Raw genomic sequence first — 17,297 nt, 5'->3', positions numbered from 1 at the left:
CCATTGTAAGTTTTTAGGTTTGGGAGTTTTGCTGTGTTCGGGATTTCATAGTCCAGTAGTTCCCTAGCGAACAGAGATGTGATGCTTCACGATAGGTAGCCTTGGTTCGGGATGGCTAGCGATCCTTGTGCGTTATATTGGTAAGACATGTTGTACGGTTGTGCCCCGTGAGGACCATAGAATGCTTGGTATCTTGGGATTGGGCCATAGAAGGCTTGTTGTGGGAATGGCAGAAGGCCGATGATGGGGTTATTATCGCTTGCGCGAGTGGTGGGAGCGTCGGAGGTATACTCATCAGTGTTTGGCTTGGCGATGGTATGTGGGATGGTGGTTGAGCGTTTGGCATTTGGCTTACCAGCAACATCGTCGGGAGAATTGGCGGTTGATGCTGCACCATCGGAGTGAAAACTTATGACGCTTGGGTTACTAAGAATTGTGTCATCATTGGCTATAATGATACCGGCATCTGAAGTGGTGTGACCAATGGTACCGTCGCCACAGTTGGCCATGGATGTTGGGGTGGTGGTTGAACGGTAGTGCCCACGGTTGTTTTCGGTGATGCAAGTGGCGGTCGGGCTAGCTGCTGACTCCTCGGAGATACTATGGTTACCATAGAGCTTCCCTCAACTATAGGTTCTCTATTGTTTGCCATGGGTGGTGGTACCTCGTCAAACGGTGTCATCAAGCATATGGGGCTGTTCTGAAATCCGTCGGCTCTGTTATTGCCGTTGAACGCCATTGATTTCGTTGAACAATGCTTTTAGTTTCGTTATTCATCACACGAATAGATGGCGCCAAATGATGCGACCTTGCTTTGATCCCTTCTGAGCTCTTCTGGTGATTCGTGGATGAGTTCTGCAAGATCACAAGAAAGAAGGACCGTCAGCCGTTTCTCGGGAGGAGGCCCTTGGAAAAACGCTCAAACGGTCAAGTCATGTGAAGTTCTTTAGGGTTTTAAGTGTTGATTTAGAAGAGAATTGCTTACCTGTCGGGCTCCTAAGCGTGCCCTTTTATACTTAGTGAACCTGCACGTCCGTACGAGACAAGATCGCTTTTGGGGGACAAGGTGACAGGCACTGATTAGAGAATAATGTGCCTATGTCTGTCAGAATACTACTATTGGTTCCGACGGTAATTACCTGAGCATTTAGCTTGTCGCTTGAGCGTATCTTTTGTCTTGGCACTGAGAGTGGCTCTGGTGGGTGCGAGCCTTTTACTGGGGCACCTTGCTCTTAAGGCGCTGGCGGGCGCTGAGCCCGCTTGGCTTAGCTCAGCTAGTGTGTCGGGTTCCTTGGCCGGGTGCGCCTCTTCTGTGCTGGCTAAGGAACATCATCAGATAGATTGTTTTAATCTTTGTGCAAATATTACCAATAATACTTAATACTCCTCACATGCTCAAGAGTGTTAAAGTAGCTAATATTTGATTAACACTGAATTTAATTTTACCAAGAACATATTAAGGTTTTGTTACTTAATTCCAATTTACAAAACATTTATGTATTTCATAAATTGTGTAACATGAATGATTTAAACCTTAATTTAGTTGGTCAAAATGGAAAGAGTTATGAATCAAACATTTCGTAAAAAATGATTTAAGCCTTAATTCCATAGCATCAGTACAATGGAAAGTGATTTTGTAAAAAAAAATTTTGGAAAATTTCTAAGAATATTTTTTCCATTGAAATATCGGTAGCATAATACCAACAAATATGAAGTCGGTAGCAGTTTCCATAGCAATTCCGATGCTCGTTACCGGAAAAAAATCCGTAGACAATGTGGTAGCAACCTTGCTATGGAACGACATTCCATAGCATGATACATTGCAGATTAATAACAGAAATACGTTCCATAGCGTCTTTCCCTAACAAATTCATGTTTTTCTAGTAGTTGAGAAGTGGACTCAGAAGGGTCTAGAAACTCAGAAGATGGATCCTAACTGGGAGACATGGATCTGAACGAAAATAATAACTCGCCAAAAATGATGTGTCGATAAATATGATATTCCGAGAGGCAAGGTCATATTTTACCTCTAAATCTATTTTACGCTAAAGCATATCACACTACATAATTCACTACACTCTAAAATTTATTGCATTAATTCATCCCTCTAATTAGTTAGGGTTTCAAACCCTAATTTTCCATATATGGATTTCACAACCAAAATCATATACAAGGCTTATTCAAAGCTTCTAAAAGCTCTCAATAACATACAAATTGAGTTATAATTCTACTAACTTAAACAATCTACCAAACTGAAACTTTCACTATTAAAGCTCAAAGCTTAAAAAAAATGAAAAATCATTACCTCGAGAGGAAGAGGATGTTTCAAGCCTCCATCTCTAGCTCATCTTGGCATGCTCTAGTTTTTAAAATCTCCATATTGCATCTCCAAATTGATTAGAGGAGTTTTTTGGGTCAAGAATGAACCCTTAAGATATTAAATATGCTTACTGATCTATAAAACTGCTTCATGGCAACATGCCTAATGGGTTGTAGTGCATCCTATTAGGCTATGGTCTCCCTCTGACCGAGCCACAATTCATTTCCTTTATAGCATCCTATTTTCTTTACCACGTGACGGTACCCATATACCATGTTGCAGTGCAACATACATTTCCCTCAATTTATGATAAAATGTCATTCGATATTACTCCTTCACAAACCGTGTTGTGGTAAAGTTGGGAACAATTTTCTTCCAATCTTCCAGTCTTCTAACACAGACAACTTCTTCTTTTTAAACCCATTTTCAATAATCTATTTATTCATGCGAAGGTGGGGATGAGTTGTACAAATCTATTAAGTCATTTTTGACAGACTACATATGGGTCTTAATCTACTAAGTCACAAACACGGCCAAAAAAATCATAAAATTCTTATTTTACCCTTTATGGCTTAATTGTGCAATCTCTTGCATTTTTTCTCTTTAACTCATTTATTTCATCTTATTAAAGTGACTTAAACTTATATTGACTCATTTCATGAAGTTACACCTTCTCAGACTTTTGGGTTCTTACAACCAACACCCTGACTAACGGGAAATGAGGAGGAGGAAACTAATTACTTTGTAAGTCCTCGATTGTGAATCAAAAATGGTGGGAAGAGAGATCGATGAGAGTATGAAAATTAAGAGAAAGTAGAGGATTGGTGCCAAGAGATAGGGCGATCTGAAGAAAAGAAGAATGAAAGGGAATGGTGATGGGAAGAGGTTGATTACCCAGTCTTGGTAATCATATCAAAGGAACAAGGAAAATGGTATCCTTATGACAACAATGGATGGTATTCTAGTTATCCCCTAAATTATCTTCCTTTTTCTCCATACATGATTATATTTTTAAATGTCTACTTCTTTGGTATCCAAATCCATATCTTAATTAACTGTTAATCCGTGGTAGTTTGATCCATTTTAGGGCTTAGACTTATCAAATATTTACATATTCAACGACTTTCTCAATGAAAATCATCATTCTTTAATTCTTTATTTATAGAACAGACAAAAGCATCATGGGTTCTTCAGGATTTCAGATCGATGTGAAGGCGTTGCTAAAGGTCTTGGCTTCTAAAAACTCTATATGTACTTGGTTGGGATAAAGTGTTGAATGATAAATTTTGTTTCGTTAGGTAAAGAAGAAACAATAGTTTTTATGTTTTTCATCTTCAACCGACACATTTTATGTGTCATAACATATGCTTTTTTAAAAGGCTTTTCTAAAAACTCCAACATATGACACATTTTACTAGGTATCATAATCACACATACGCTTTTTTAAAAGGCTTATTATTCAAAGACCTCTATTACTTAATTATTATGTATATAAAGCATGACGAAATTTACATCCTTTAGGGTTGAATCATCTCATAAAATGGAAGAACTTAATTTGATTTGCAATTACAAGAAAAGACAAGGTGAAATGGATGAGTGATTACTACAAGAAAACAAAGCATTATTGGCGACACCTAGCAATAGCGGCGACATGTAAATGACGCGTTACATGTCGCCGCTATTGCTACGTGTCGCCGCTAATGCTTTGATTTAGCGATTCGCATCATTTTCACCCCATCCGTCCGATTTGTTTTCGATCTAACGGCTGTTGAGGAAAGCGGAAAGACGCGCTGACTTTTCCCTCCGCTTGTCGCCGCTAATGCCCTAGTGTCACCGCTATTGCCCTAGCGTCGCCGTTAATGCTAAACGCAGATATCCCCTTCACAGATTACCTTTCTGCCATTTTTTCCCTTACCTTCCACATTCCTCTCGTTTTTCTCTCTTTCTTTCTTCAATATCACGAATTTTTTCCAACTTGGTGGACTAGGAAGTGCTTCTTGGACCGGTGCTAGCCCCTCCTTCCCCCAAGACAACCATAAATTGGAGACATTTAGCCAAATTCCGAAATTGCCCCAACCAAGGTCGAATTTCTCATCTTTTTTATGATTTTTCTGTTTTGGTGTTAATATAGATGATAAATTGTGAGTATTTTTCAATTTTATTGAGTGATTATGTTTGTATTCTGAGATATGAAGTGGTTATGCATTTGTTGGATTGTATGTATTTTGTTGGACTATTTTGTTGGTTTGTGTGCTTTTTTTAGATTTGTGGGAATTTAATTATGCATTTTGCGTATATTTTGAAATTTATGTTTAGATTACATTGATGTATAAAAGAAAAAAAAATTGACATGAATATATACATTTGTCGGATTGAAATTTATGTTTATACCACATTGCCTTAAAATGAAATTTAGATGTATATATTTGTATGCAATTGGATGAAATTGGAATATTCAAATTGGATGTATACATTTGACTTAAGTGTATGAAATTGGATGAAATTGGAATATGCAAATTGGATGTATACATTTGACTTAAGTGTATGAAATTGGAATATGCAAATTGGATTAAATTGAAATATGCAAATTGTATGAAATTGGATATATACATTTGGCTTAATTGTATGAAACTGGATGAAATTGAAATATGCAAACTGGATGTATACATTTGGCTTAATTAGGTTATTAATAGCAACTTACTTCTAGTAATGTATTGTATATGGTTTCAAAGTGCTTAATTTTGTTAGTGACTTAATGTTTGTCCAACTTAATAGCAATATAATTTTAGTGACTTAATGTTGGTCATTACAACTTTGGATTGATTGTATAATATGTATTAATATTTCTAGAAAAACTTATCAGATTTTTCAAATGCTATATGGATTAATAGTTGGATTGATTATAAATTTAATGTTAAAAAAAAATCAAAAGAGTATTAGCGGCGAGAGCTTTTGTGGCAACACTAAATCATTAGCGGCGACAATCTATTAGCGGCGACGAGTAGTATTAGCGACGATGCGTTGTATTAGCAGCGACATTAAGCGTATTAGCGACGAAACAATATTGGCCACGCATTTGCAGCGACATATCACCGCTAACGGTATTAGCGGCGACACGCCTAACATTTAGTGGCGACACGTGTCGCCGCTGTTGCCCAATCTTCTTGTAGTGGATTGTAGATAAGACAACATAAAATAGATGTGCAACAAACATAACTAAACGAAAAAACGATCACCATTTTGAGACATTTGAGAACACCACTAGATAATCTGCTAAATAATTCTTAGCTCTAGGTTTTTGTTAAAGGTTTGAAATATATTTGACTTCTTTAATGTATTTGACTTATTTAATGTATTAGACAATTTTTGTAATGAATGTTATTTTTATGGTTGAATATGGATGTAATTTTAGGTATAGTATTTTGGGGTTTTTCTGCATTTTAGGCAGAAAAAACCTAGATTTTTCTTCAAATAGTCACACTCATTTACTTATGCATTTCTAAATTTTATAGTAGGTCTCATTGAAAAACAATTTTTGGTCTTAAAGTGAATATTTACCACATTTATAGACATAAAAGTTACTCTAAATCAATTACATTTATTGCTTAATTATTTTTTGGGTGTCAAAAATATATAAAATCTTTACACATATACCAACCATCATGCTAATTACCATTTGTGTGACTCTGCGTTAAACACTAACCTTTTAGTCATGGTTAAAAATAACATTGTGTCACTTTAAATTGCTTTTTGCTATAATTTATATATGTCTATGTCAGTAAAATGTATGTTATAGTTATGTTTATCAATTTTATGTTACACAAAATAATAGGAAACGTCACAATAAAAATACTTTCATGTCGTCATACGTTCAACAAAAACAAAATCCATTAAAATAATGAAACTTTTTTATCTTAAAAATAATTATGGCTACATATTCAATAAAATCACTATAAGAAATAAGAGTATTACCGTTAAAGGTCCAACATGTTGCCGCTAAAGGGTCGTCGCAGATGCTTCATTCGTCGCTGATGATGTTTTATTTGTCGTTGCTAAAGGCGTTACTGCTATTAATATGTATTTCTATTCATACAAATACATATATACATATATAATACACATACAAAAATCACATATACATACGAAAATACATACACATACATAATACACATATACATACGAAAATACATACATATACATAATACACATACTTATACATAAAAATACATATATACATAGGATTGCATATATAAAAACACATATACATACATAAAATACATTCAAAATATACATATACATACAAATGCACATACAAATACACATCCATATGTAAAGACACAAAACATATAAATATACATCAATGCTAGAAATTTAGTAAGAAAAAGTGAAAAGGAAAAGATAAAGGAGATAATGAAACAGAGATGGGTGAAATTGCCAAGATTTTTGTGAAATTCCGATGAGGTCTTCGACAATGGTGAGAAAGAAGAAGGGAGAACACAGAAAAATGGAGCAGATAGGGGTTTTATTATCGATGACCTTTAACGGCGACAAGGACTCGTTAGCAGCGACACATGAGAGGGAAAACAATACGGGGTTTTCTGCATCGTTGGATCGTCTCTTAAATCGACGGATGAGATTTAAATGACACGGATCGCCAAAATAAGCATTTAGCGGCAATGAAGACTTTTAGCAACGACAAAAAACACGTTTGTTTTTGTCGCCGCTAAAAGTCTCCGTCGCTGCTATTTCCGGTTAGTCTTGTAGTGAATTCTTGATTACAATAACCAAAATCCACACAAAACTTGACACTGTTTTATGCTATGATCTTATTTTTCCATACTAAATTTTCATGTGACCACAAGATGTCTATGGCAACGGGATAATGACTTGGGAGGGTAATAAGGTTTCCAGCTTGTCCGTATTAGGTCACTAAGGTTTTTTTTTTGCGTATTAGACCAATATGGTTGTTATTACCGTTTAGAAATAGTCCTTTTACCGGTTTTAACGGGTAAAAAGGACTATTTATAAACGGTAATAACAACCATATTGGTCTAATACGCACAAAAAAACCTTAGTGACCTAATACGGACAAACTGGAAACCTTATTACCCTCCTAAGTCATTAACCCTAATTATTTAGAAAACATGCTTACTAATCAATGTGACTGATTTGTTTGACTGAAAATAGTTGCTTCCATTTAAACTTATCTCACAACCCTTCCAGAACTTCTAAGTCCAGAAACACATATGATTGATGATCTTCATTACATAAATATGCAACATTTTTATCAATAACTTCTTTTTTGTCATTTAAATGTTTACATGAACACATCGATATGTACAAAAACAAAATCTCACTTTGATACCTCCCATCAATGTCTACATTTGATAACGAATGGAAATGTAAAACAAACAGGGACTTGCAGATGATGTCTATTATCAATTATTTTATAAAAAGCAAAACCACAACATGAACTAAGAAACTAAAGTTGCAAAATTAATCAAAATCAACACATAAACAAACATATACAGACTATATACAACACATAAACAGAAGTTTATAAAGCATGAAACTTAATGACAGGAAAAGTAAAAAACTTAAAGGAGACTTTATAGAAAGAAAGATCACTTTTACTTGCCACAAATGGTTGAGGACATCAACAAGAAGATCAATCTGATCATAGAATCCACATGTTGTCTGATTATGACTTCAGTAGATGAACTACTAAAACGTAAGAATTGCAATTGAACTCTATTAGCATTTGAAAAGGGAATTAGTGTTAAAAAAAATTTGGACCATTTCTTGATTTGTGTGTGTCATCATTGCGCAGGGGCCATGATAATCTTCTCTGTATCGTTCCAATTTTATCGGATGTCCCCAAAGGGACGACTATAGATGAAGAGTTTCGCCATATAGAGGAGTAGCAGGTTATATGGGACGACGCGAGTTCTAAACGAAGTAGTTTACTGTTGATGGTCATATATTCTCAATGTCTTTAAAATTAGGGTTAATGACTTAGGAGGGTAATAAGGTTTCCAATTTGTCCGTATTAGGTCACTAAGGTTTTTTTGTGCGTATTAGACCAATATGGTTGTTATTACCGTTTATAAATAGTCCTTTTTACCCGTTAAAAGGACTATTTCTAAACGGTAATAACAACCATATTGGTTTAATACGCACAAAAAAAACCTTAGTGACCTAATACGAACAAGTTGGAAACCTTATTACCCTCCCAAATCATTATCCCTATGGCAACACTTGGGCTCTAAAAAAGTGATTGTATGTCTTTTTTTAATATATATATATATATATATATATATATATATATATATATATATATATAGAGAGAGAGAGAGAGAGAGAGAGAGAGAGAGAGAGAGAGAGAGAGAGAGAGAGAGAGAGAGAGAGAGAGAGAGAGAGAGAGAGAGAGATTAATATATATAATCCTTCCTAAAGTTGTGATGTTTTATCTGTACATTATTAAATAAACTTATTAAAATGTATGAGATCTAGTGCAAATCTTCGTCAACCTTCCACAAGAAACACAAATCATCAAATTCATGTAAAACAAAAGCAAAATAGCTGGCGGTTTCACATGCATATAATCACAAGGGTAAATTAATGAACGTGGTACACAAACCACGAAAAAAGATAACAAAAACCCATTGTGAAAACTCACGAAACCTAGCTTCAACCTATCAAAAAGAGGAAATAATCCACGAAAAAACTGTCACACATTTCAAGGTAAGGTATGCTATTAATTCTTCAGGAGTACTTGAAAAACCCAACAATGGGTACGAATGGTCTCTTGATTGCCATAAACCTCCTCCTTCTGAACTATAAACGGAAACCATGAAACCGACTAATTAACCATCACAACTACACGGAAATTTTGAACTTTTAATTGCGTTTCATGAGTGTTCATATAGCTAGTTGCAGGTGCTTTACAAGTTCTGTTGGCGTCATGCAAAAACCATCCTCAATCTGCACAAATAGAAGTAAAGGCAACTGATGAGATTTAGACGTTGATACAAATTCTATTTGCAATAACTTTTGAGTGCAAAAACTTGACGTAGAAATATTCTTTAAAGCTAAATTATATAATATCAGAATCGAAAGAGTACTCCAATATTAAAAGATCCAAGTGGTGTGTTAACATCTCAAATTATCAAATAGGTATTACTTCCCAACAAGTAATAACAATAGTCAACTACTTCAATCTGAATGATTGATAACGAGAGGTGTAGACTAATCTTTTTCATGGTATCAAGAATCTTGATTAGGGTTTCGGAATTTATGTACCTGAGAAACGATATTGATTAGAAGTCTGGTCTTCGCAAACGGCATGGCACTGCTACTGATGTTCGTCAATCCAAGCTTCTGCATCTGGTTTAATGCTTTCACAAAGGAAGAGAAGTTTTTTTCGCACTCGATTTTTACAAGAACACTGCTTCCTGACATCCGAACTTCAATCTCAGGAGATAATTTGAAAGGATTAGTAGTATCACAAGAATTCGTGTCATCAGTTGAGTAGTATTCATCATCACTAGTACTAAGCTTAGATCTTTTCATGGATATAACAGATGATTGAAGATTCTTTCTCTTAGGGCTTGATAATCCCTCCAATTCCTTCACCCGACCATGAAGTTCTTTTATGTAATTGCATGCATCTTCTAGCACAGATGCTTTATCCATCTAAAAAAGACATTTCATCAAATATGATTTAAGAGTAGTTTCTAGTGTAGTAAAATGGATAAACTCAAGATGATTAAGAAACTTAAGTAGAAAAAATAAGAAACAAATAAGCACCTTCTTAAGGCTTGGGAGTAGCGAAGATAAAGAAATGAAGTGTTTATTCAACTTCTCTCTTCTTTTTCTCTCTGCCAAAACATGATCTTGTGCCTGAATCTGATTCCGGGCAATCGTTGGAATCTTTGTAGCATTAGCAGATTCATATGCAAGTGAATCGTTAATCTGGAGGATCTTATTTTTACATTTTAGATCTCCAAAAGATATGGTGAAAGTGTTGGATGAAGGAAGATTAGTAGCAATAAGGGGTTCTGGGTTTGAAGAATGCTTCTTATTAGTTGTGGATATTTTCTGAAAAGATTGGACGACAGACGTCATGTTTTCTTTATAGCTTTGAGAGGACAACGAATCAACACTGAAGTTATCAATAGTGTCATAAAGTGTGCTCATGTGATCATATTTCAAGAATCTTGAATCTTCCATTTCCTACAATAGAAATCCGAAATTCCATTAGTATATGTTCATGAAGATTATATTTTATTTCACGACAACTCTCCAATACGCAAAACGATATGAATGTGTTAAGTTTCTTACCATTTCTGATAACCATGCCGGTGACGAATCCATTAATACTTGCGAGATTAATAAGTTGAAGTCCAGGTGTATAACCTGCAGTTACATATACAACCAAACTTTTTACATCTATCCCAAAAGCTATGAATTACTTATATATAAAATTAATCAAGAACTTGATGATATGGATCTATACGTTGAAGCTCTTAAAACTTCAAGAAACACCCATGTACGGAGCTGGTTAAAAGAACGATCTTGACGGATCATTCTTAATTTCGTGAGCTAGAGTGATCAGATGGGAGAAAGGTTTACCGTTGGAAGAAGGAGCGAGTTAATTTTCTTGTCAATTCAGTGACAAAGAGAAGAAATTCATTTACTTTTATATTGTAGCTAGAAGCCTTGATAATGTTGTTTATTCAACTCGGGCATGTGCAAAGGCAAACTCAGTCTTGCTAAAAATATTATTTCTTCTGAAGCTCTGATCACTTGATTCCAAAAAAACGTGCTATATCCATATACATATTTTAATCCTATGCCTTAGATTTACGGTCAAAGAAAGCCAATCACACGTTATGGGGGTGATAACTTTGAAGCACATGGCCGTGAGTAGCTATCTTGGGTGACATAAGAACTAGAAACATGGTTTATATTTAACCAAAAATGATTACTTGTTTATTAAATACTAAAACCTGCAACGAAAGCTTAAAGTTACTCATGCTTTTTTTTTGGAATAACCAAACCAAGCTTCGCTAATTACATAAAGGCAGGCACAACAAGCGGATAATTACTTAAAAATGGTAATATACTTTTCTATTCTTATACATTTGGTCACTAAGATGTTTGTTTTTTATCCGCAATCTTGTTGACCTCTTGTGTTTATGCAACGGAGACCAAGCACGCAGATATTAGTTTTCACAGACTGTTTTTTTTTTTTTTTTTTTTTTTTTTTTTTTTTTTTTTTTTTTTAAAGATTGCAAACCTTAAAAGGTATGCGCATTTGGTTCAGATTGCAGCCGTTTGGTCCAATTCCTCTTCAACAGATGTGTGCAGATTTGGTCTGCAGACTGTAAACATTTTGCTTTAGAAAAACAAACAACAACTAAGGTTTTTTTGGTTCACATTTATCCATTAAATTTGTTTAAATTGTACATATTCAGTCCTTACGGTTGAGTACTCCAGGTAAGCTGAAAAAATAACTTAGTAGGGTAATATATTTCTCAGTTTGTGAACATTTACTCCTTAATATTTTTTTGCACGTTTAATTAGTAATATATTTTTGTTGCAAAATAAGTTCTTTGTAACGTCCAAAATTTTTCAACCAATTTAAACTTTTCAAAAACAACCCGTATTCATTAATTCATTACAAAAAGATTTTCAATTAATTTATTATCAGAGTATTTCCCAGAACCACATCGTAAATACATAAAACATGAGGAGCGGTACGATCACGCCTTTGCCTTGCCACGATCTCCTGAAGTACCTGAAACAATACACTAAAAACTGTAAGCCCGAAAGCTTAGTGAGTTACCCTAAAATACCAACCACATATACCACACACATAACATATCATATCATAAACAGAACAACCATGCGCTTCGTGTCTACTACGTGACTGGTCCGCCGGACCGAGCCTTCAGTCCACATGGTCCACCTTCCGAGTGTAACCATATACATCGAGTCTGCAGTGTGGTTGGTCTGCCCGCACCGGGCCTTCAACCCACCTGGTCCACTCTCTGAGTCTATAGTATGACTGCTCTGCCCGCACCGGGCCTTCAGTCGGTCTGGTCTACTCTCCGAGCCTCGACACGTCTGGTCCGCCCTCATGGGGCCTAGAGCCTATCCGAACCGCTCGCTGGGCCTTCGAGATATCCGGTCCACCCTGGGTATGTTGGCCTACAGCACAAAGCAGGACCCGCCTCAACCCAACCCCAGTCAACCATGTGCACATAAACATATAATCATATAGCAATTCATCACTAATCAACCGATCTAACAGATCACATATATAGCAAACTCTAACCAGGATACTGACCTAACCGGTCACTAACATAGCATCATCCTATATACCAGGATTCCGACCTTAACCGGGTCTCTAACATATACCATCCTAACTACCAGGATGGAAACATATAGCAAAGCAATAACATAACAACTACCCGGATTTCCATCCGATAAAGGGCTGACCTTAGTGCCTTAGACCCTGTCGATATAGTGAGGATAACTCACCTCACAACTGCTGACTGAAAAGATAAGATTACACTGCTCCAACCTCCGACACGAACTCCACCACTGATCAATACCAAATGACTGAACTCAATAAATATCAATAATTACCAAAATACCCTTGGAAATCAACTGGTCAACTCTTGGTCAAAGTCAAAGTCCTCAGTCAAAGTCAAACTCCTTGACTGCCTCTACTCGCCGAATCCACCCGTTGACTCTTCGAGTCCCGATGCTCTGAAAACTCCCATATCGCGACTCAACTCGCCGAGTCGCCCCATAACTTGCCGATTCACCGTTCAACAGAAAAAGGTTAGGACTCCTCGACCAGACTCACTGAGTCCAAGAATAGACTCGCTGAGTCCAAAGCAATATTCAACAGACTCACCGAGTTGTTCTTCCAACTCTTTGAGTTCATGCCCATCTTCATACAACTCGCCGCGTCTACCCATGTGACTCGCCGAGTTACTATCCGACTCAAGATTGATATCAAGCCCGACTCGCCGAGTCATCTCCCAGACTCGCCGAGTCCATACGTAATATCTTCATTCAGACAATCACAGGGCATTCCATTGCTTCTAATACATAGATCTAGACTCCTAGGGCCAGACATTCACACGTAAAGTTTCAACTTTAGGTGCATGCAAGGCTCAACAAGCTCTAATCAAACTAAAATGGAGGTTTAAGGCAAGGACACTCTTAATCAAGCCCCAAAGCTATCACTTCCCAGGTTCATGAGTCAAGACCAATCTAGATCTGTAGTAGCAACCACAGATCTGAGCCCAATACTCGAAAAGAGACTCATATATGACAATTTGGCCCTAAACTTCATCCATGAACAATCTAAGCACAACAAGGTCAAGGAAACAGTTTTTTTCCTTCAATCTGATGCCAACAAGCAAGGAAACCAGATCCACTTTTCTCCTCTATGATTCCACCAACTATTGCTTTAAGTATCGTTCTTTTCCAAGCTCCAAAACACACTTAGATCCTTCTCACTCTCAAATTAGGGATTGAAATCGATGGGGAAAGCTTATGGACGTTAAAGGGAGTGCTAAAGAGGCTGGGGTGGGTTATAAGGTGATTTATATAGGGCACAACCCCAGGATTAGGTTTTCTTCCTTCAGCACAAACTCGCCGAGTCCAGCCGCCGATTCGCCGAGTCGGTCACTTAACACTTGACCAGAATTGCGACTCGACTCGCCGAGTCGACCTTCCTCATTTACACTAAGAACCCTGAACTTGCACTTCTGAACTCGGGGTGTTACATTCTTGTTGTGTTTTTTTGTATACAATTAATATTTATGACCGATTTCATTAGGTTTTCTCATGAAATCCTATTTAGTACAATTATTAATAAGGTGTTCAGAACTGTTTATGTTTATGGTCACTGCAACCTCGACTGTTTGGTTCCGATGATCTGGTAGTTTGGCTTAGGTCTTGTGTTCTAACCATCATAACTTCTTCATATGATCAAGGATTTTAGATATCTTTATATCCATTGGTTTGTATTCAGTCTATTATAACTTTCATTGCGGGTTCAGGAGTACTAAAGGTAAGGTTTTTGGGAAACACCTAGTATCACTGACTGATGAATGCGGTGTCACAACGTGACGTGCCAATTGGATGATTTGTGTTTCAGAATGGTTGTCATGACGTGACACATATAATTTCACAACATAACTGTAGTTGCAGCCCAAACCTAAGAATTTTTAGGGTTTCTCCCGTATTTAAAGTCATTAACTCGTGACCTAGGATATCCTATTCAACCTTTAACCCCTCTCAACGAACCCTTGCCTCTATTGATGAATGCTTGAGCTTTTGGTGGTGATTTGGTGACTAAAAGGAGAATAGATCATCCTTGGTGCTTAAATCCATCTTGAAAGCTGCATTTTCATCTTCTAGTAATTTCTCTAGACCATTGTGAGTATTCAAACATCAAGCTTTATGATTCCTTGTTGTTAGATCTAGACTTCTATATATAATTCTCCATGTTTAGGTGAGTTGGAATGTTAGGATTCCATAAAGTTGACAACTTTATAGATAATTAGAGTCCTATTGTAGTTAAATGTGCTATATTGGAAGATTGGTGGAGTTTTGAATCTTGCATAGGGTTTTGACATATTTTTCATCATTTGTCCCTAATTTTAATGTAATATCTGGATTTCTTGAGGTATTTCTCTTTTATAAATGTATTTCAAAATGTTGAGCCTGAGATGCTACAACGTGGTGGAGGCACTTCCACGACATGTCATATCTGGAATATTTGCGGCTTTTAACTGGTTCCCATGGCGTGGCCGCATGTTGGCCAAGGCATGGCGATCATATGATGAGAAAACACTAATTTTTTGGTATTTAAAAGAAAGTATGGGATGGGGTTTTGTTTACCCTCAACCTCCATCACCCTTAAACCTCAGAACCTTAACCATAATTTCTTTTGGTGATCTTTGAGTTCATATTGGTGATTTGTAAGCTCTCTTTGGTATTTTGTTTCATTTTGAAGGAATTAGAGGAAGGTTTGGAGCAGGAAGATAGCAAGCAACACTCCCCAAACTCTGGAAGCACCTTGCTTGACCATTTATATGGATTCTTGACCTAATTTTTTTCTTTCTTCTTAATGGATCTAAGGTTGTATTGCATGTTATAACCCTTTGGTGGATTTTGAGTGAAGCAAAAAAATAAAGTTTGCAACTTTCTGATTTCTATGAATCCCAAGAACATTATATCTCATAGATCTAGGAGTTTTTTGTCTTTTGGAAATTATGCATAAATTTGAGTCCTATTCATCCATATTTTTGAGCTAAAATAGAAGTGACATGCATTGGACACGAATCTCCATAAAGCACTAATATTTATGATCCATTAGGTGAAATAAAACCTTATGGAAAGTTTGGAGGAGTATCTTTAGTGATTAAGAGCTTTATGGATAGGGCTTGCTTCTTAAATCATTTAAGGACATAGGTTTAGAGATCTTGTCTTCTTGAGATGTCTTAATAGATAAAGTTGGAAACTTTATCCATCAACACCTTGTGAGGGATCAAACTTGGGCTTTGGAACCCTTGGAAATGGGTAGAAGCTGCTTAACCAGATTAAGCTGTTCAGATCGGTTCCCACAGCGTGGCCCTTCGTTGACACGAAGTGGCGAGTGAGGGACTAATCGACTATTGTTTCATTTTATGCCCACGACATAGCCAATGTAAGGCCATGACATAGGCGTTTGGTTTTGACAATATTAACCCTAACTTTGACCATTTACTTCGTGGATTGAACTTTGACCTAGTTGACTTTTGATCAAATTGCTAGTTTTGATGGGTAGACGAAGGAATCGTCTTGTGTGGTTATCTAGGCAGTGCATAGCACCAATTTCTTGATTGTCTGAGCTATTGACTTTTGATTGCTTTTGCAAAGTGAGTCTTCTCACTATACTATGTAGGATTCTCGGTGTCTTTTTTTTTATATACTTTCATGGAAGACCCCAGTTGTCACCCGTGACATTTGTATGAAAGACCATATGAGTGGCCCATGGAAATTCGATATAAGACCTTGGGGTAACCAAGCTACTGCAAGGGAAGTCTATAGGAGCAGCCCATCGCAATGGTATGAAAGACCATAGGGTAGTACATATCACTTATATGCAAAACCATGGGGGTAGCCCATTGCAATGTACATATGGTATGTGGTATTTTTGGGAACTTATTAGGATTTGTGCTTACGGTTTTGTGGTTTAAACATTTTTTGGTACTTCCAGTTGAAGAGGGAATGGCCCGGCTTGACTTCATACCATCCCCTTCTGATTACAGCGTCGATGATTACTTTACTCTTATGAATTTGATACGTTGTACTCTGATTGGTTTTCAAAAACATGATATATTGTTTAATGTTTTAAAAATAAAAAAATTTGTTACTGTTTTTCTGATGTTACAAGTTGGTATCATAGCCTTGGTTTGAGGGATTTGCGCACACTTTTAGGTCTAACTAAACTTAAATTGAGGAAATGTAATATTTTCTAAAAAGGAAAACAAAATTTTTCTAAAAAGATTTTACAAAGAAAGGGGTAGGATGCGTGCAATCAGTCGAGCTCAAGTATGTCATTCCCAAAATACATATACCTGAGTATTATGATTAATATTTTCTTATATGATATAATTGCCTTATTTATGTGACTTCTTGTAACCTAATAGGAATTAGGTGATATGTATTACATGGAATTTATATTAGGCTTCAAGGGAATACGGTTTAGACCCTATTCGATGTTAATAATATTGGTTATAAGATTTAAGCCCTCGGTTTGTGTTTTGGAGGGAAAGGGTAAAAAGGGAAAACTAATGTTTCAGACATCATTAATGAAATAAGGATTTTAGTTCGGTATGTTTTAAGAAAAAAGTAATTAGTTAGGATTATGGGGTTAAAATCACACCATGTTGGGTACGACTCA

At 36.3% G+C, this 17,297-nt stretch overlaps 1 protein-coding gene and 1 non-coding gene across 3 annotated transcripts; both read right to left on the bottom strand.

Annotated features, from left to right (window-relative positions):
* Nucleotides 1-8,104: 8,104 nt before the first annotated feature.
* On the bottom strand, nt 8,105-8,207 carry LOC145044393 (U6 spliceosomal RNA). The gene has a single exon (XR_013681348.1). It is a non-coding gene; the product is annotated as a U6 spliceosomal RNA (small nuclear RNA).
* Nucleotides 8,208-8,845: 638 nt separating this feature from the next.
* Nucleotides 8,846-11,009, bottom strand: LOC145039209 (transcription factor bHLH18-like). 2 transcript variants are annotated; one of them, XM_078987301.1, is made up of 5 exons: nt 10,955-11,009; nt 10,664-10,738; nt 10,130-10,555; nt 9,623-10,015; nt 8,846-9,304 (listed from the first exon to the last, which is right to left on the bottom strand). In XM_078987301.1, exons 2-5 carry the CDS (start codon nt 10,694-10,696, stop codon nt 9,242-9,244), a joined length of 915 nt encoding a protein of 304 aa, XP_078843427.1. In that variant the 5' UTR covers nt 10,697-10,738; nt 10,955-11,009; the 3' UTR covers nt 8,846-9,241. The 2 variants fall into 2 exon arrangements, with proteins under 2 accessions (XP_078843427.1, XP_078843428.1); XM_078987302.1 differs by having other exon boundaries at nt 10,839-10,979.
* Between the last annotated feature and the right edge of the window lie 6,288 nt (nt 11,010-17,297).

The sequence above is a fragment of the Lactuca saligna genome, chromosome 4, assembly GCF_052625555.1.
Source record: "Lactuca saligna cultivar CGN05327 chromosome 4, ASM5262555v1, whole genome shotgun sequence".
In the NCBI taxonomy this organism is placed as follows: domain Eukaryota; kingdom Viridiplantae; phylum Streptophyta; class Magnoliopsida; order Asterales; family Asteraceae; genus Lactuca; species Lactuca saligna.
The sequence above is the reverse complement of the archived record's forward strand: the minus strand, read 5'-3'. Positions and strand labels throughout refer to the sequence as shown.

Excerpts from the sequence above, each read along its gene's own strand:
- LOC145039209 (XM_078987301.1), bottom strand. The coding sequence starts at position 10,696 with ATGGATTCGTCACCGGCATGGTTATCAGAAATG. Across the intron at positions 10,556-10,663 it reads CGGCATGGTTATCAGAAATG|GAAATGGAAGATTCAAGATT; the intron begins GTAAGAAACTTA and ends TTTCTATTGTAG. Across the intron at positions 10,016-10,129 it reads TACTCCCAAGCCTTAAGAAG|ATGGATAAAGCATCTGTGCT; the intron begins GTGCTTATTTGT and ends TGTCTTTTTTAG.